General features: G+C 39.0%; 1 protein-coding gene across 2 annotated transcripts in view; it reads right to left on the bottom strand.

Moving 5' to 3' along the window:
- Window positions 1–714: 714 nt before the first annotated feature.
- The window catches only part of Mid2 (midline 2), a 100,213-nt gene continuing 79,984 nt past the window's right edge, over window positions 715–20,943 (bottom strand). For both annotated transcript variants that reach the window (XM_029534308.1, XM_021187644.2), the window contains exons 6-10: window positions 14,568–14,695; window positions 13,275–13,418; window positions 3,365–3,526; window positions 1,577–1,784; window positions 715–1,234 (exon numbers count right to left, since the gene is read on the bottom strand). In XM_029534308.1, coding sequence (XP_029390168.1) covers window positions 832–1,234; window positions 1,577–1,784; window positions 3,365–3,526; window positions 13,275–13,418; window positions 14,568–14,695 — 1,045 coding nt within the window. In that variant the 3' untranslated portion in view covers window positions 715–831. The remainder of the gene's footprint in view (window positions 1,235–1,576; window positions 1,785–3,364; window positions 3,527–13,274; window positions 13,419–14,567; window positions 14,696–20,943) is intronic.

Below are 20,943 nucleotides of genomic sequence, written 5' to 3'. Positions count from 1 at the left end.
TCAGATGATTCTCCTCCATTAAGCAGTATCAATGAAATTATGCTACATGAGACACTTCTCTACCAGAATCCATTTTCTAGGTAGCATTAACATCTCTTGTGCAATCTTGTNCCCGGATTTCTCCTCATCTAACAAAGAGCTCTTCGCACTTCCTGTGTCTTGATTNCATGTGTTTGTACATGAGACAAGAGGGAGGAAAGAACGGTTGAAAGGGAAGGAGAAATGCTGGCTACATGATGGTTTTACCTAAGAGTTAAGAATGGACAGTGTCATTTATTTTCCTTTTTCATATACTTCTTATTTAAATGGGCAAATTAAGGTTTATTGTGTATACATAATAGATAAAAATTATCTGTCATTTTTGTTCATAAAATGAATTCGGTCATTTTATATATTATATATGCACATATATGTTCTCAAATCACCTCATTCATTAGTTTATTAAAAAGTGACATATAATAAGTGATAATTTGACACTGTGCAAATTCTACCTGGTCAAACTAGCCATTACTAGAAGGGCTAATTCCTAACAGTATCATTTATACTCCCAAATCACTGGGAATTTTAAATTCTCCAATGACAACAGAGATATTCTCTAAAATTCTTCCCTGGTGGCACAAACCCAGACTATTCAGATTAATTTGTTCTGAATAACTCAATACATGAATTCGAACATAAGTTTTAATGCACAAAAATTAAATCTATAATATCTAGTTATTTCAGGTGCTTCCAATGGACTTGAGTTTGTATCTCATATATGGAGCACTACTGGAGGCTTAAGAGGGGAAGTGCTGACCTGGAGAGCCAGTGACTTACATGCTCTCTTGACACTTAATGGCAAGCTTTCATCCCCGACACATAAGGGGATTCTTGAGGCCTGCAGTTGCATTCCTGCCGCTCAGGATAATCAATAAAATCAGGGGCAGGCAAGCCAGACAGAATCATTAGGGATTTGTTCCAGATTGTGAATGTTGGACAAACTGGAAGGATGAAGGTAACGTCAAAAGTATGAAGATGGAGAGAGTTAGCTGGGTCATAGAAAGACAGCATGTTGTTGTCATAATCCAGGAGGACACCTAGACGCTTCAACTGTGGGGGCACATCCACCAGCATTTCCTTGTTGTTATGCCGCACCACGAAATTACTGTTGCATCGAGAGAAGACCCAGGACGAGGCATTCTTGCCAATCCACTCATTCTTTGGAGCTGATTTGTAGGCAATACCAATCGCATACCTAAGATAGTGGAGAAGACAGAAAAACATTTATGAATGATAGGAGCTGTTTAGGGTCTAGGAGTGACTCACTATGTGCCTCTTCCTTAAAGTGTTTATATTTACATGCAGAATGCTAATATAAAGCCAGCAACTAGAGTGATACAACACTTCCCATCTCCTAGCCCAGTATTACATTCCAAATTTTATCTTCTAAAAACTGGCAAAATTTTCTAGGACTACTTCTTATCAAATATCTCTTAACCTTGACTTCCTAGTATTTTTGTATAGCTGTTCAATTGAATCTCCTAAGAACCTAAAAGCAGAGAGGATGAGAGAAAGAAAGAAAAAAGACTCCACTCACCATGTTGAAGAACCCATGACCACCTCCCAGTAGTGGCAGCCACTGTCGATGAATATATTCCCTGCTGCCCCATAACACCCTGTGCCACTAAATCTCTCCGGAGTGTGGCTCTTCTTCAGAGAGCTCTCATCCTTCTCCATCTGCAATCCATCATTGGAGATCTTCAACTTCTTGTGAGTCATTTTGGGATCTAGTTTAAATGGTTGGCCTGAAAAAAACAAGTGAAAGAAAGGGAAAAATCTCCACAATGAAATGTCATCATGATGAACTGTACCTTTCCCCTCCAGGACCATCATTAGCAGAGGATCTCCAATATGATGATCTAGGTTGGCTGCACTTTGAACTATATTGTGAAAGTAGGCAAAAGTGTCAATTTGCAACCCCATAGAATAATAATAATAATAATAATAATAATAATAATAATAATAATGCCTTCTTGCATTATTTTCCCTCTCTGTGAAAAATGTGGGTATCTCATTTTGCTGGAAGTCATATTCCAATCACAGAGAAGAAAATGTTCCCATCATGTGTTTTGATATTAAAAGAGACCACTTGAAGTCTCACATCCTCAAATGTGAGAGCTTCAGAGAGCTCTCATCCTCCGTCCTCAATCCATCATTGGAGAGCTTCACCTTCTTGGGAGTCATTTGGGGATCTAGTTGAAACTGTGGGCCCGAAAAAAAAATGTAAAAGAATGTTGTATTTTCACAAGTGGCTTGGGATTTTGGTAAATTTTTAAGGAGTGTTAACAATGTTTGAGGTAGGAAAGTCTCTGTCTTAATGAGGCAACTGCTCACAAAAGAAAAAGAACTGAGAAAAAACTCAGCAACAGGAGATGTTTGCTTTCTTGAAATTGGAGTGCACATTCTAGGTAACTTTGTTAGAGTGGCTGCTCCATCATCGATGATGAAAGATAGCATGTGCTTCAGTTCAGAGACCCTTATAGCCATACGACAAAAACACTGTCCCGTGATCCTGAGTGCTGGGTATCGAAAGAGCTTTTGTATGCAATATGCCTCTGTGACAGACACTGTGTGTTTATTCCGCATCCATTCCTCATCTTTTTTCCCTCTCTCAGTCTCCCAGCCACCCTGCTGCTAGGAATAAGAAGGAAACTGAAGTCAAGCAGATTGGAAGAAAATTCTGATTAAGCTCCTGTTTCATTGATTAAAAGATCGCCAATGTGTTTCCCTTCTTCTTACTGTCTTGAAGGGAATTATGACATCAGAGTTTGCACTGGCCATCTTGTGGCCTTGTGGGTAAACACAAAAAAGGAGCTTCAAGCTTTCATGAGATCTCAGAGCTGTTATACTAGCCATGAGCAGGTTGCCTTCAAACATCTTGCAATGTGTGAAAGGAAGTTTAAAAAAAGAGAGAGAGACAAACAAACAAAAACCACTATTCACTTAAACTCCTTGGAAATCCTTGCTAGAACTCTATCAGTTTTGATCAAGAGCACTCCTAAAAATATGGCTTCCCTGTGGTAGAGCTTTGCTAGATCATCACAAGTAATACTCTTTAGCTCAATTTTCTCCCAAGCATGAGAGACAGAGGTAGAAGGCAGAGTAAAAACCCTTCCCTAACCTCATTCCAAGCCACGAGCTATGCTATACATCCCTTAGTCCATGAACACTCATGGGCACCAACAAATCCTTTAAGTAAAACACAAACTACAACAATAAATCCCCTCAACTCACTGCCATTGTTCTGGGAGTCTCCTCAGGCTAACTGTCCTCCTTGATACAGAGAGGAAAAGGAGTCTTTCCTCCTGAAATCACCATAACTTACTGTTCGTTTTTAGTCTGGTGGGTTCGCTGTTCCTGCTGCCTGCTTGATTTATGGCTTTCACGATAAAGATGTAGCGTGTCCCACTCTGGAGTCCATGAACTGTGTAATGGTTCTGCTTAATGTTGGGTACAATCATCCAGCTATCCACTGAATTGTACAGACCTATGAAGTAGGGAAAGAAAAAAGCATCATCCAACAGGTTAAAAAAAAAGTCAGGATTAAAAAAATACACTGAAAATCAATTATAAACCACCCACATGAATTCATTTTCTTTTGAGCCTTGAAAGATATAATGAGATGAACTGGCACTTATGAGTCCACTAATTATTATTTTCCACCCACTTAAGAGTTGTGCCAAGCTTCTGGCATCTAGCAACCACTGACAAAAGCTAGAGTATATTGTTTTTATGCCAAAGAACACAAATACTATTCCAAATAGTAGAATCCTCACAGTTATGGACTATCTGGATCTTTACCACTAAAATCTGTTTCTGTGTGAACTGAGTCTGGTGTTGGATGGATGGAAAAATCCCTGTACAGAGCTCAGTATCATGAAAACTCAGAGCAGAAGGACACCTAGACATGAATCCCCTTCATCTTTCAGAGTAAACAATAATGGAAGGAAAGTGACTTGTCCGTGGTCATAGATGAAGCTTTTACCTTTTTATCCTATTCCAGTGATGTGTGCATTGCATCACTGGGGGGAGGGTGTGAATGACAATGTGCCTTTGTCCCTGTATGACAGACTTTCAGAGCCATATTACTCTGCCTTTCTACCTCATCTTCACCCCTCCTTAACAAATTTGCTAGACTTAGAAGCCAAGATGACTTGACAAGTAGGGTAGAATCTTCTTGCTCATATAGGATGGTATTTGGGTTTTGGTTTTGCTTTTGTTTCTTTTTTGGTTGTTGTTTTGTTTTCTACCTCTTCCTGACTCAATCCCTATCCCATATTCTTCTTGGGTCACATGGTCAAGAATTGTATTATTATCCAAAAGGTTTTTCTTTCTGCCCAAGCAAGGAAAAGGACCTCAAGAATGCTTTTGCTTTTAAAATAATCTTATGATTATAGATATAGTGACTTAAGCAGGATGAAATATATTTAATTAAAAGTAAGTATTTGGCTAGTTTTTGGTAAAATGAATACTGATACTCTATTCTGATGGATTCTTCTTTTTTCTCTTCGGCTTCTCTCTTCTGTTATCTGTTTCTCGGTTGGTATAACATTTTAAAAATACAATTCTACTTGAGGATGGGAAGGAAAGGGCATGGAAAATGAGGACCAATTTAAGTCATTGTTATAGAATTCGAATGAAGAATTGAGTGAGATTAGAAATTAGAAATAGTATTGTGAATATTTTACAAGGGAGCTGATCAAGAGATTTATAATTAATTCAAGGTATGCTGAAAAGGCCTAAATTAATACTAAAAATTGAGACAAAAATTTGAGCATGGTGGTACAGTACATACCCGTCATCCCAGCACCTCAGAGGTAGAGGCAGGAGGGTCAGGCTGTCATGGTCAGCCTTGATTACAGAGCAACTTCTGGGCTCAGGCAAGGCTATCTCAAAAGATCAAACACCAAACAAACAAACAAACAAAAATCATAAGGAGGGAACAAAAAAGATGTACTATAGAAATAGGACAAAGCATTGATTGAGAGGGGACTGGAGAGATGGCTCTTCAATTCCCGTAACTGCCTGTCACTGCAGTCCCAGGGAAATCTCACTCCTTTACACCAATGCATGTAAAACACAAGTAAATTAAAAAAGAACTGATTGAGATATTAAGTGACTCTTGTCTTCTTGTGAAAAAAGGATAAGGACCAGAACAAAACGTTTCCTTAACTGGACACCATGGGCAGAAAAATCACAGGAAAATCTTTGTCACAAAGAAGAAATCAGTCTCTCAAAAATTTAAAAAACAAAAGCAGCTACAAATATTCTACATGTGAAGTAGTATATAGTTGTAAAAAACAAACTGAGGATGCTCTCCATGAGCTGATGGGGAATGATTTCCAGGCAATACTGTCAACTGAAAAAGTCTAATTACAAAAGATCATACATATTCTATAGTACTTTTGGAGAAAGGTAAATAATAAATCATATTACATTTTCTTGAACTTCCAAAAACTATAACAATGGTAACAATAATCAAGATGATAACAAAGTTGGTCACTTACAAAGGATGAGGGTGGAGGGAAATGGAAAAGGGATACCAGAAAAAAAGGAAATTTCCCTGAGTATACTTTTTTGCATATTTCCCCTTTAAGAAAAATGTCATTAAAATAAGTGCAAAAATTAATACTATCTCAATAAATTATAATTTCATTTAAAAATTACATAGCAGTTCAAAAGATTAAAATTAAATCAACAAAAAAAGGCAGGGGGAAGATGGGACTAAAGGCAAACTAAAACAAATTAAATCCACTACATTTTAAAGGAATAATGACCATGGAACATACAGATGAGGGAAAAACTGTTTAAATACTCCTCCATGCAACTACATACTTGGTCCCTGAGCAAATCGGTTCTAAAAATATTTTAGACGTATTGCTGGGTTGAGCAAGTATGCACTCATGTTCTTGAGATCCCAAATTCTTACCATGGAGAAAAGAGCATGCATATGGAATAGGTAAAGTCAAGAAAGAACTTGTGGAGATGAGTTAGAAGTGGGTAGTCTTGATCTGTCTGCATGCTGTCTGGCTGCAGTTTCCTCCTATTTCAAACTTTCCCTCCAGGAGAAATCCGGAGGCTCGTGCAACCCAGGAGATAAAGAAAACATCACATGTCTAGGAAAATGGAAGATTCTCTGGCCTCCTGCCCTCACCCTGGCCATTCTATAAAAGGAGTAAACAGCTACTGGGGAAGGAGATGTAAAGCAGCCAAGTGTGGAGGAGAGACCACTGAGGAACTGCCTGCAAGCTGTGCTCAGAGCTCCAGGCTTGCAACTTTCCCAAGCCATGAGCTATTTTTGGTAGTGCAGTTGCTTTTTGGAGCCATCCCTGGTTTTCGGAGTAACCTTTTACCCATACTCTTATTATTTACTCCAATAAAAACTCATTGGTTCAGCAAGTTTGGCTTTGGTACAATCATTTCTTTGGCCTACTGTGAATTCCCTCCCTGGGGTGAATATAGTGTGTGTGTGTGTGTGTGTGTGTGTGTGTGTGTGTGTGTGTGTGTGTGTGTGTTGGTGAGTTCTGTGGGTCCTCGGGAAAAGCTGCTCACAAACTTCTAAAATATGTACAGTTAGCCCACCTTTCTCTGTGTATTCGGCATTCAAGGATTCAACCAACTACAGATTTTAATGTGTTTTTAAAAAAGATTTATTTTTATTTTGTGGGTGTTTTGCCTACATGTATATGTGCACCAAGTATATGGAGTACCCACAGAGACTAGAAGAGTGTGTCAAATCCCCTGGAATTTGAGTTACAGATAGTTGTAAGCTGCCATGTGAATGATGGGAAATGAATCTGGGTCCTCAGTAAAAAGAGCTCTTAATCACCGAGACATCTCTCCAGACTCTTAAAACTATAGATTTAAAGATTTGAGACAGGACCTTACCATATAACCCAAGCTGGCCTAAAATTTCCTATATAGGCTAGGCTGTCCTTCAATTCATAATCCTTCAACATTAACAATATAATAACTAGTTACAGAATTTATATTTTACTAGACACTATAAAATAGTTTAGAAATGATTTAACATATACTGGAAGATGGCTATAGGTTGTATGCAACTATTACACCATTTTATGTAGGTATCTGAGCATTTACAGATTCTGGTATCCTCAGGAGGTCATGTAACCAATCCCACATGAATACTAACAGGCTTTCATATTTGCATATAGATGTACACATATGTAGAGAATGCACATAAGTATATGTGGTGGTTTGAATGAGAATGTCCCTATAGGCTCAGATGTTTGAATACTTGGTCCCCAGTTGGTGTCACTGTCTGGATAGGTTTAGGAGGTAAGTCTTGCTGGAAGAAGTATGTCACTGGGGCTTTTAAGAAGCTATGTGCTTGGGCTGGAGAGATGGCTCAGGGGTTAAGAGCACTGACTGCTCTTCCAGAGGTCCAGAGTTCAAATCCCAGCAACCACAACCATCTGTAATGAGATCTGATGCCCTCTTCTGGTGTGTCTGAAGACAGCTACAGTGTACTTATATAAATAAATCTTTTCTTTAAAAAAAAAAAGCTATATGTCATTCAGAGTTCACTCTCTGGGCTTCCTGTTTGAAGATGTGAGCTACCAGCCTGCTATCAGCCTGATGCCATAGTTTAGTCATCAGACTCTAAGCCACTGGAGCTGTAAGCCCAAATAAACTTCATCTGTAAGTTGCCTGGTCATGGTATATTATCATAACAATAGAGAAGTAAGAAGTTAGTATATTGTGTGTGTGTGTGTGTGTGTGTGTGTGTGTGTGTGTGTGTGTGTGTGTATACTACTAAGGTTTTAGTTTTTCATATCACTGACCTACTAAAAGTAACCAGGGCTCCTGGGAATATAGCTGATTTGAAGGTTTGGACAGGATAAAGTTAAAATGAGTCTGCAATATTTTTTGTTAGGCCAGAAAGCAAACAAAATGCTCACAAAAAGGACAGGAAAATATGGCACAAACCCTAGAAATGTCTTGAAAGGCTCTCGCTGGCTAAATTTGGGACATTTACACAAGAAAAATGAAGGTACTAAAGAATTCTAAATTATTGATGAAAATGCATCTGTGAGTCTCTCCTGATGAATAAATAAAAAAGATGAAATAGGGAGAGAGGCTTTTGCTACACAAAATATCGAGTGACAGTTTGTAAGTGTGGGAGAGAGTCCTCAGCTGGGAAGCTTCATTTCACAATCATCATCTACAGACTGGATAGAACATCATCAGTTGATGCTCAATCAGGGATAAGAGTTGGGTGAGATGGTGCTGAGGAAGAAGCAGGATATTTTGTAGAATTTTAAAGCATCGCCATACAGATTGCTTATTGGTAGTGAAAGAAAAAAAAACAGAAATACATGATTTAAAAAGTCAGGGAACATAGTAATAAGATAAGCAAAATTAGCATCAATAATGTATTGTAGATGGACATTACATACCTCTGGATATGACATTCTAAGAAGTATACTGTTGCCGTTATATTCTATCACATATGCACTATTCCAGCCAGGCATGCAAATAACTTGAATATAACTAACTGTGAGGAAGTATCAGATAAATTAAGAAAAAAAGTGTAAAAAGAGACAGGGTCTTCTTATGTAGCCCAGGCAGGTCTTGAGCTGTAATCCTCCTGAATCAAACTTCTTGTGCTGGAATTAGTGATGTGTACCACTAAATCTAGGAAATGGGCATTATTTTATATGTCAAAAACTATCAAAGACAAAGGATTGAGGAAGTCTACTGGGCTAAAAGGAAGCCAAATATATGATAATTAAATCCTACATTATAAAGGTCAATGATGGACTCTTTATATATTATAATCAATATTATTTAACTAATTGTCCAACCTAGAATGCAAATGGGAAGCTATATAAGAGAATTATATGGTTGTTAACTTTTTTGAGACAAGAGTCCCATTATGCAGCTCTGGCTGGTCTTGAACTCACGAAGATCCACAAGCCTCTGATATTAAATTTCTTTCTTTTTTGCTTTTCAAAACAGGGATTCTCTGTGTAGTCCTGGTTGTTCTGGAACTCACTCTGTAGACCAGGCTAGCCTCAAACTCAGAAATCTGCCTGCCTCTGCCTCCCAAGTACTGGGATTAAAGGTGTGCGCCACCACTGCCCAGCCTGATATTAAATTTCTAAAAGTTGACAGATGTGTAAAGGATTAGGAGACACTGGAAAAGAGGAAGCAGGAATAATCTAAGAGCCAGAGGATGGCAAGAAGAGCCATGGCTTTCTGTCTTCTGGTCAAGATTCAGTGTAATCAGAACTCACAGTAGGTGTGGAAGCTTGCACTGAATCTGCATAAGAATGGCCTGTCAGAGTTTAGGGCTTGTCACTTCTAGGGGCTTTCATGTCTTCTTCTGGCCTTACAAACACCAGGGATGCACAAATATAGATTAAAGAGTGGAAAGTGTTCTTTGTGCTAGTATTGGAATTTTTATTTTAAAATCATTCTTATTTGTGTGTGTGTGTGTGTGTGTGTGTGTGTGTGTGTGTGTGTGTGTGTAGACCAGAGGACTCTCCTGGGTGTCATTCTTCAGGCTCTGTCTATTATTTTTTACTAATATAGAGTCTCTCAGTGGTGTGGAACTAATCAAATGGGCTATAGTTCCAGTACTGGGATTAAAAGTTCAGGTTCTCATACATTACCCACCAAACCATCTCCCTAGTTACTAGTCCTAAGATTATAATGGAGAATATATGATTCTGTGGATATCAATAAGACTTGGTGCGATGGGACCAACAAGTGAATTATGTAAATGAAAATACACTTCATATTCAATGAAAAATGCCAAAACATGGAAATGTAAGAGACAGGATGAACATGTGTGATGGAGACAATTGTATTACTGAAAAGATAAATTGATAAAGTTCTATCTTTGTGGCAATGTGGCACAGACTGCCTGAACCAAAAGGATCTGTTGGAATTCTCATTTAGCTAAGGGCACATCGCCTGGAACCCTATTGACTCTGATCATTTCTAATTGAGGAGAGGTGATAGAAGAGCTCAGAATCCAGGGGGGAAAAGTCTGGATGAGGAGGGAGAGCTACCTCTTGTGACTTAATTCAACCCACAAGAAAGACATTTTTTGACCAGGTAGGGTGACACATGCCTAAAATCCCTGTACTCTGGGGGTTGGAGTCCCAGGTGAACCAGGGTTCCATAGCAAAACCCTGCCTCAAAACAAAAAGAAAACAAAAGGAAAAAAATAAGAGGAGGGGGGAGGAGGTAGAAGAGAGGGAGGGAGGGAGGGAGGGAGGGANGGAGAAAGGGAGGGAGAGAGGAAGAAAGGAAGTTCTAGATAATGACATGTGAAACTGTCAGTGCTGCTGTTCAGTTATCCTCGGCAGGCCTGACTGGCTGAGGAGACCAGGACTCTGAATGAGTATTTATATTTCTTTCTAGTAAAATGGTTGCCCATCACCTTTAATCCCAGCACTCAGGGAGCAGAGGCAAGGGAATCTCTGTGAATTCCAGGCCAATTTGGTCCACACCGTGAGTTCCCAGCCAGTTAGGGCTTCAGAGGAAGGACTCATATAAAAGAAATTACTCACTGTAGTCAGAATCTTTGCCGCAAGGCTTTGCTGTTTGTCATAGCCTATTAAACTTTTCTGTCAATGTTTGAAAGCACAGCAGTCAGGCTGAGAGGGAAAACAAATGTAAGGAAAAAGAGAAACCAGCTCAAAGAAGATCCAGGCATGACTTGATGCAGAATCAAGATGACAAGGCAAAATATCATAAGCAGCAAGTCAAAGGTGCTGAGTTTGAGCTGTGTGGAGACAGAACTTATCATACATGGGAATCTTAGCTAATTATAGGCTCGGTAAACATTCAGTAATCAATGTGGCTGCCAAAAAAGGTACAAGAAATATAACCCATTGACCGGAGATGCACTTGAATTAGTCCAGGTCTTACCTAGTATGACGCAAGCCCTACATCCTATCTCCAGCACTACATAAAGCTGGGTATGGCCTTACGTGCCTGTAATACCAGGACTCAGGCTGTGGTGACAGAGGACTCAGAAGTTCAAGATCACTCTCACACAGGAAATTGAAGGCCAGCCTGAGCTACTAAAGAGCCTGCCTCAGAGGAGGAAAAAAAAAAAAGATATCCTCTGGGGAAGTCGAAACACGTTCAGAGTACTTATATTTCCTTTTGACACGATGCATGTTTTAAAAGCACTTTGACCAACAGAAGACTGTCCATAAGACAAATCTCATGGTGATAACGGCCCTGAAAAGCAGACTGTATGAGGAACAACTGGAAGAACTAAAAAGCTTGAGTCATAAAAATGAGGAAAGTTAGCAGTGCCATATGAGTTACCTAAAATACCTGAGCAACTGTTATGTGAGAAAGATGGAATGTTCACTAATGAGGCACAGAAAGCTTAATTAAGAAACCTCAAGCTTGAAGTCACAGGTTCTGATCTCAGTCCCATCCTTTTTGAGTTCTGTGTCCTTGGGAAACTAACTTAACATCAGCACCAATTTCTCCTATAAAAATGGAATCAGTACAATCTCTGAAGGCTGAGGGCACTTGAAGACTAAATGGGATAAGAGCTGTGCAAATGGCAAAGCAGAATGCACGCGCAGCTTTCTTCTGTCCTTGTTATTTACAAAGAGAAACAGGCCTCCCTTACGGAAGCACTAGACATCATTTATAGTCCAGCAATCAAATGGACTGCTTTCATGACAATAACATTTCCTCACTAGCAACATTCAAAGATATTTACTTGAGAGTAGAAGCGAAGATTAGACCAGTTATCTTCTAAGGGCCATTCCAAGGTTAAGATGCGTATAACCTTGTCATTAGTAGCAACTCCTTTAGGCCTTCAATTACAAAGGACTCTGGGGTTTGTCAGATCTTGAACCTGTTCTCATCTTCTGGGAAATGATTATTCTTCCTCTATCATGAAATTAAAGGACAGTTCCTCTCTTTGATACTGGCTTCCAGAACGTACAGAGTATGAAGAAAGAAGTAGTAAGAAGAAACTTATAGTAAGGCCTTAGAGCTTGTGACTTCATAATCTGAAGAAATGCCCAGAAACAATGGCTACATGAGCCAAGGGGTTTAGAATGGAGTGGCAGGAGGCGAGTGTTTTTTTTAAAAAAAATTTTACTCCTAAATGTCCCCTCATCTCTCCACCCCGGTACTGTCAAAACAAAAACAAAAAAGCAAAACAAAAACCAGAAGTCTGCCCAAGAATTTTCACCAATTAGGAAAAGCAAGCCCACGAGGAGGGTTTATCTGAATCAAGTCTATTCATGCTGGTATGGGAAGAGACACATAAATGCAAAGTACAAAGTAAAAGAAAATATTATTTTGCAGCTTTGCCAAGGCAACTGCTTCGATTCACTTTTGACTCAGCTTGGATTCCATCGCTTCCCCTCCCCCACCCAGTGAAGGGAGGGATCCTTTCTGCTCAAATCCTACTGACTGCAGCCAATCAGTGAAGTTCCTACTGGGTCTGGTCTTGCTCCAGTTCACTAGGAGGTGAACCCATCCTCACAAGTGGGCTGATATACATCTTTTATACAGCCTTTTATACATCTTTAACTTTGTGGCACACTGATACTGCTTTTTGTTTGTTTGCTTGTTTGTTTGTTTTTGAAACAGGCCTTGATTCAGTTCAACTGCCTCAACTTCCTGCATGTTGGGATTATCAGCATGAGCCACTGTACCTGGCTCCATCATGCTTTTATATGTACTGGATTTATTTCTGGAAATGAAGAAGTAAGCAAAGAGAAGAATGACAGGGCAGAAGACTGATCTACATGGTCAAAGACACAAATAGGCAGAATAAAGGAAGCAATGGTCTTTGAAGGGGATTTTATTTTAGCATGACAATGAAGTGGGAGAGAGAGAGAGAGAGAGAGAGAGAGAGAGAGAGAGATTGATTCACTCACATGGAATGGTGGTGACTTAGTTACCCAGGAACAAATATTAAGCAGCAGCACTTTGGGACAATGGAGTGGTATGGATTGAAGAAAGGCTATGGATTACATAGACCATTAGGGATGATGCCAGTGGCTACCCAGCAAGAAAATACACAACTTGCTTATCAGCCATCAGTAATGTTTTACAATCCCCTGGGGAGCTTGCACTGTCTATGAAAGTCTATACTAAACAACCTCACATGTCTTACAAACACTTGCCTCGTGGCGCACCGGCCAATCTTGAGCAGCTTACTGCTTCCTTACATTTCCTTATCTCTGGCCACAGGCCCCAACTACACCATGACTTACTGATGAAGTTAGCCTGGCCAGTGAATATGGTGTACTGAAGCTCATAGGAGCTGATGCTGAACTCGTCGTCTGAGATCCAGTGGACTGTAATGGTGTCATGGGAAGCAGTACAGAGCTCTTCTCGGATAGATGGTGGGTTTGGAGCTGAAAAGGAAACGTGAAGAAAAATGGTAAGGAAATACTTTGTCTCATCAGAAGTAGTAGGAGTTTTTGTTTCTCGTATTTTTTTTTTCAGTCATGGGGATTAAGTCCATGCCAGACAAGCACAGTACCATGGAGCTACATCCTTAACGCTGAAGACATTTTCTTAATAGACAACAACCATGCAGACTGAAGCAATGTGCTGAGACCTCATCTCCCCCCAAACACATTTGTGACAAGTATATAAGACTAAGTTATTGTAATGACTTCTCCAGTTTTCTAGAATGCCTGTAAAAACACATCTATAGATAGCAAAGCAAATTACTGTTTTCTCATTGCATGGACTTCAACCTGTTTTTATTTCAAGATAATTTTTTCGTAAACATTTGACAGTATTTAAACTGAAAATTAGTAAGAATTTCCCACTGTAAAATGAGCATGATAGCTCCCTCATAGATTTGTTATGAGGACTACTGATACAAAATTAATTTACAGTATATGGAATGAAGCAGATAAGTAATAGCTGCATTGATCTAATAACAATATAGCTACAAACAACAAAGTCATTGTGTATAGATTTTTCGCAAGAAGTGACTGTTCTGTAATCCTGAAAGCAACCAGCATTCTGAACAAGCTGGCATTATTCTTTACTATCTTTTTTTTTCCTCCATAGATATTTATTATTCTTTATTTCAGTCATTTTAACAATTGTAGGCTGTCACCTCTAACAGCTATTTGTTATGTGAAAAATGTGTCTGGAAAACTAATCCTGAGTCTTAACAGCTCAGGGGAATCATGTGATGCATTATAAGAAATAAATTTGATTTTTTTAATAAATCACTTCTTTTTTGCTGCTATTGAAGACTGAACTATATGCAACACTGGTCAAGATCTCTGCTAATGAGCCTCCGCCAGAAGTCCACTTTCATGTTGCATGAACTAAAACAAATTGTTTCTAAAGGTACACGTGATCTACAACTATACCAGCTCAAACATACTTGATCTTGTCTGGAAAACTACATGTACCAGAAAAAGCTCTTTTTTAAAAAAAAAAATTTGGCAAACGTTTTCCTTTTCAGTTTACTTTAGACAGAAAGGTTACAGAGGGAAAAAAATAACTACAATGGAGAGGAAAGAGCAGCTCTTCCGCACCTGTTAAATAGTCTAGCCCCTCCAATAGTTTCTTTTCTCTAGAAAAATCTAAAGCAAAGTTTTCAAAGGCATCATTAAAATTGATGTCTGGAATCAGAACTTGCGAAGATGCAGTTGCCATAGCGACCCTGAAAAGGAAAAAAAATACATCAATATACATCAAAATAGGCTTGCAACCTTCATCTAGTGTTTGATTTCTGGTTTAACGAGGTAAAAATAAATCACTTGTAAGTGAAAATACCATATCTCTGCCTTTCCAACGGAAACAGTTTCCATTTTAATCGTAAGGAACCAATTAAGAGTTATACCATATTTATACACATATGTTCATCCCTCAAACACACTCCCCCATCCTGTCTTAATTTTGAGAAGTAAATACAGGATTTTTTCCCCTCTGCATCATTTTCCATCTGGCAGGCAGCATCAAAGTAGACCTCTGCTGGCTTGGTAAGAGCAGTTTAAGATTGCTTTTCTATGTCTCTTTTTTCATACTAACTAACAAACCAACATGTTGAGTTAGTATATCCTCATTAATATCATTCATTATTTGATAGTTTAAAATATTTCTATTTCATTGTCTTGTTCTCTAACTGCATAATACTGTGATAATTATGTCCCCAACTAAGTGTTTCTTTCCTATTTATGTATTTATTTGAAATAAGTTTCACATATCCCAGGTTAGCCTTGAACTTGCTACACAGCCAAGGATTACTTTGAAATCCTGTTGCCCCTAATTCTGTTTCCTGAGGGTCAGAAAGATGGACATGTGCCACCATGTCCCATTTAGGAGGTGCTATGGATTCAACCTAAGGCTCTGTGTATGCTAGGCAAACACTCTGCTGAGTGAGTTACATCCTTAGGTTCAACTGTCCAACTATAAGACACAGCAATAAGGCTCCTGTTTTACTTCCCATCTCTTCTTCTATGGTTCCTAAAACAATGTTTAACACATAGTGAATAAAAAAAATGTTGATGAGTAACTGAATGACTTACAAAAACAATAAAATACTAACATTTATGGAATGCTTAGTATATATAAGGCACTGTGCACAAAAATGAAATTTTTACATAAATTATCTAATTTTCTCCTTACCATATATAGTAGAAGATGTTTCCATTTTCTAAGTGAGGAAGCATGCACATTTAAAAGCTTAGTAGGCTGCCAAGATCACATACAATAGTAAAAGTCAAATTTTAATTGAAGCCATGTTTGTCTGATCTTAAATTCTGTTTCCATAACTATGTATGTTATTCCTAATTTTAACTACACATTTTATGTACGTCAGCAATTCTTATGATCTAATGATTAATCGGACTTATCTGAAGAAGCTTTTACAGAAATATTCAGACTTTAGTCCTGTATCAGACCTTCTGAGTCAGAGTCAATGAAGTTCCTTGTGCAGACAGAGGGCAAGATGGAGTGAAACGTTACCTTGCAAGCACTATGGAGGTTCTAGTGGACAGAGGAAGCATGGAGGAGAGTAAAATCAGACCAGAAATTTGTATACTGAGCCATTTGTAAGGCAGTGAGCAATTGGGCAAATTTATATACTCTGTTACATATCTACAAACAATAGCGTTTGACTATTTCTGAAACCGTAGATGTTTCTGGAATAGATTGCATGACAATAAAAATAAATGGGGGTTATGGATTTTATTTTGGGTTTTGTTTCATTTTGTTGTTTTAACAGAATCTGGTGTGCTTTAGGCTGATCTTCGCCTTCCTATGTAGCTGAGGGTGGCCTTGAACTTGTGATCCTCTTCTAATACCTTCTTAGTGCTGAGATTAAAGGTGCACAACTGGATGCCCAGCACAAAACAATCTTTAAAAAAAAAAGATTTATTTATTTATTTTTATATATGTAGCTGTCTTTGGAAAACAGGCCAGAAGAGGGCGTCAGATCTCATTACAGATGGTTGTGAGCCACCATGTGGTTGCTGGAATTTGAACTCAGGGACTCTGGAAGAGCAGCCAGTGCTCTTAACCACTGAGCCATCTCTCCAGCCCAGCACAAAACAATCTTAAGGTTTCACATTGAACAGCTACTTTTCTAGTATTTGATGAATAACAACCTTCATGTTAAGTCAGAAAACTGGTCATAATTTTTTCCTGGCCTTCCCAATCTTCTTCTTTTACTCATCTACTTATCCATCCATGCATCTACCCAAAAGTTATTAAAGCGAATGTGCTCCACAGTGAGCTCCATTCTACAGGTATTCAAGGAAACAAGTTTGCTCTGATCCATGTGTTGAATGAGCTCACAGGTCATGGGGAATAGAGAGAGACCTTAAATGGGCAATGCAAGGAGGGTATGGGAAACACAACTCATCTAACAGAAACATGAGACCGAAGACAAATCTCCCCAGAGCAAGTTTCAGTTTTATTTTGAGTTTTGGTTTGGTTTTTGGTGTTTCCTTGTTCATTTGTTTATTTGTTTGTTTGTTTCCTTAAGACAGGGTTTCTCTGTGAAGCCCGAGTTCTCCTGGAACTCTGTAGGCTAGCCTGGCCTCAAACTCAGAGATCCACCTACCTCTGTCTCTCCAGTACTGAGATTAAAGGCATGCACCACTGTGCTAGGCTGGAAGCTACTCTTAAGCCATGACCTACACGATGATTAACAAAGGCTTAAAGGGTAGAGAATGAAGCAGAATTATGTGGAATATTATATACTATGTTTTTAACTTGAGCCTTTAACCTAAGAATAAGAATAGGGGCCACTGGAGCAATTTTGGTAAAGGAATAGTATATGTGTGTGTGTGTGTGTGTGTGTGTGTGTGTGTGTGTGTGTGTATATATATATATATATATATATATATATATATATATATATATATTTCTATTAAGTTTTGTTTCATATATATATATATATATATATATATATATATATTAGTTTTAAAGCTGTAGTAGAAGAAGTGAGTGTGAGCTTCTCAAGCGAGAATCCCCCTTGAATGCCTTAGCAGTGGACATTTTAAGTCACCTAGGAATAAGCACTAAGTGAGGTGGTAATGTGGCAGGATAGTAGGACAGGGACATGAGGGACTGTCTTCTCGAAGCTGTCAACTGTTAAGGAATCTCACAATCACCACCACATTTACAGTAAAAGGCACATCTTAACACCCTTGTACAACCTGTGGACCCCTGGTTTTACCTGATCAGGCTGAAAACTTACCCAAGGTTCCTACAGAGCCATTCCATTCTTCTCCTTATCAAAATGAAGAAAAGAGACAGAAGAGGGATGTTCCCTTTGAAACACCTTGATGTATATAATTTCAAAAACCTCCAAAATCGTATATTGAGCTACCACTAAGGCATTCAAGGGGATTTCTCACATGAGAATCTCAGGCTCACGCTCGCGGGTGTGTTTCACCCTTTCCCTGAGCACTTTTCTATTAACACCCCCAAGTTCAAATCTATGTCAAACACTCTTCCTGATAAACTCCAACTCTGCTTCATACTGACTCCACCTGAAATTCTGCTTGCAGTTGAAAACCCTGGCTTCATTTGAGTGCAGGTCTCTGAAAAGAACTCAGGCTGCTACTGGTGACATCCTAGTGCCTTGTCTCCTGCCAGAGTCCCACTGTCTGTGACAGGGCACAAGAGTGTAAACAAAAGTGAAAAGGGAGTAGAGGACTTATTAGCAGTCACAAATCCCTGGGTTGAACCCACTGATTTACTATACACACACACACACACACACACACACACACACACACACACACAAATAAAGTTCATTCAAAAATCATGGAAACAACAGTGCCTTGAGATGGGCAATGAGTCACGGTGCTTGTTACCAAGCCCCACTGCCTGAGTGTGATCTCCAGACCCCACAGAGTGAAAGCACACCATCAGCTCTCAGAAGTTGTTTTCTGACCTCACACATGCGCACTGAGAGACACAGAGATGAATAATAAATAAATTATGTAAAATTTAAATGACAACAGCAGTAACACAAAAACAAGCCAGATGTGCTGCATACCTGTCATTCCAGAACTCAAGCAGCTGAATTTCCACAAATTTGAAGTCAGCATGAACTACAAGGGATGTTCTAGGTCACCAAAACCTGGAGCATTTTTTTTAATGTTTACTGGAAGCCAGACAATCTGTATCCATACACCTCATAGATGAAGTTACAGGCAGGGGTAGGGCATTTAAGCTTCTGTGGGTGGTAGGATCGGAACTGTAATCTTCATGATTACACAGCGAGTACTCTTAACTGCCAAATGATCTCATTGGACCCATCATAAAATTCTTGCAAAGCAAGTAAGTGACATGCATGTAGTAACTATAAATACACTGAGCATACCATATGTAAGCTCATTCTCTAACACTGGAGACTGAATTAAGTGTGTGTATGAGAAATTTCATATGCCACCAAAAATAAAGTTTTTCAACAATATGAGAAATACTGTAATATATTATTTTGAATGTAAACTATAAGAGCGTATTCAACATTATCTTCCATTTTGAAGTCTGTATGTATATTTGTACATGTGTGTGGGTGTCTGTCTGTCTTACAATACTATATGCCTAAATACTATTCTTTCCCCACTTAAAACTTCATTTTATCTTAAGTGATGGTACCTTAATACAATACAATAAATAAGGATGGTGATGAATTTCAGATTCTGTGAGAGAGCAGAGAAAAAGTATTTCTATTGGGTAGATGATTTTCAAGTGGTATCACATAGATATCCATCTATTACATACATTTGAATCCATGAAAAGATTTACATAGAGATTTGGGAATCATCAACATAGCAGTTGATTGTAATTAAATGGTAACTGAAGCCTTCAAGCTAATGGATTTGTAAGGAAAACTCTGCGGGGAGAGAGGAGACTTTCCTAATACTGAATCAGGAAGAACAGTATTACTAAGGAAATAGATCACGGAAGACCTGCTCTCAATGGCAGAGAGAAAAGGGGGTTAGAGAGAGAAGGAAAGAGAGATGGGAGACGGAGGGAGAAAGAGAATGAGAAAAAAGGAAAAGAAAATCAAAGTAAAGGACAATGGTAATGGGAAGTTTTATAAGACAAAACAAGAAGACTGCAAGTAAAAGTGGTCAGTAGAGACATGCTACTGAGATACCAATAAGATTAAAGGGAAAGATGAAACAAAAGAGTATCTTTTATATTTAGCAATGAGGTCTTCTTCTGGTGACCTTGAAAAACCACTTTCAATAATGTGAAGATGGAGACAACATTTCAGAGACACAGCCTAAGGACAGTTAAATATAGCGCTTTAAATATATATTTCATCTCCGTTTTCCTAAAATCCCACCGGAAAGAAAAAGAATAAAAATGACCAAAACCCACAAAGACAAAGAAACAAATAGATGCCAACCACTAAGCGACTGTCCACAAAGGTTTGGAAGCTAGAAGAGGACAGATGTGCAGTAACCAACAACAGAGCAGAGAAAGCAGGATGGGGAAGCCAACAACATCAAGCTGATTTAGTGACACAAAGCTGAAAGTTTGCATGAAGAATAGCTAGAGCCCCAGAGCCACTCAAACAGCCTGCCTTTTCCTCAGCCTGGCAGGAGATGTGAGGTTTACTTCAGCAAAATCTTGACATCTTAGTAAAAAAAAAAAAAATGTCTGGAAAGACTCAGTCTTCGTCCCTGCTTGGCCCCTAGAATGCTGACAGCTGCGCTTATAAGCTTGTCCCTCCTCCCCCGCCCCCTGCATATACACCCCCCCCACTCGAAGCAGGAGACTGCAGGATTCCTTCCTGGGGAAAAGAGACTCAAAAAGAAAACACCTACAGGACTGACAGTTGAGATTCCCACAATAAAAAAAACTGGCACTCCATTTGATAATTCTACAGTGAAGTTCACCAAGCAACAAATTGCCCCCGCCCCCTCACAGCTTCTCAGCACCTTTCAGTGCTAAAATTTAAAAGGAAGTCAAAAGTTTAGAAGGTATTCATGGAAGTGCAGCAAGTAATGTAATCGCAATTGGCCTGGCAGGAGAGGAGCTATTCTACTGATACTTGGGCCTCTGTCTTCAGCTATCACAGGATTGAAATAAGAAACAGCAAAGACTTATCATCTCCCCAGGAATCCCATGCTGGGACTAGGGTCCCAATAAGAGGAGGAACTTGCCTCCTAGAAAAATATTTCACACAGTTCTGATACCTTAACCTGTGCATATTTCCTGACTTCTGTTTCATCTTTTCTATAGCATTATTACACTTGAATAGAAAAGACTAAAAGAGAGCCGGGCAAGGGTGGCGCACACCTTTAATCCCAGCACTTGCGAGGCAGAGACAGGCAGATTTCTGAGTTCAAGGCCACTCTGGTCTACAAGGTGAATTCCAGGACAGCCAGGGCTACACAGAGAAACCCTGTCTTGAAAAACCAAAAAAAAAAAAAAAAA

The sequence above is a fragment of the Mus pahari genome, chromosome X (assembly GCF_900095145.1).
Source record: "Mus pahari chromosome X, PAHARI_EIJ_v1.1, whole genome shotgun sequence".
NCBI classification, from domain to species: Eukaryota; Metazoa; Chordata; class Mammalia; order Rodentia; family Muridae; genus Mus; species Mus pahari.
Note: the sequence above shows the minus strand (reverse complement) of the source record. Positions and strands in the feature narration are given on the sequence as shown.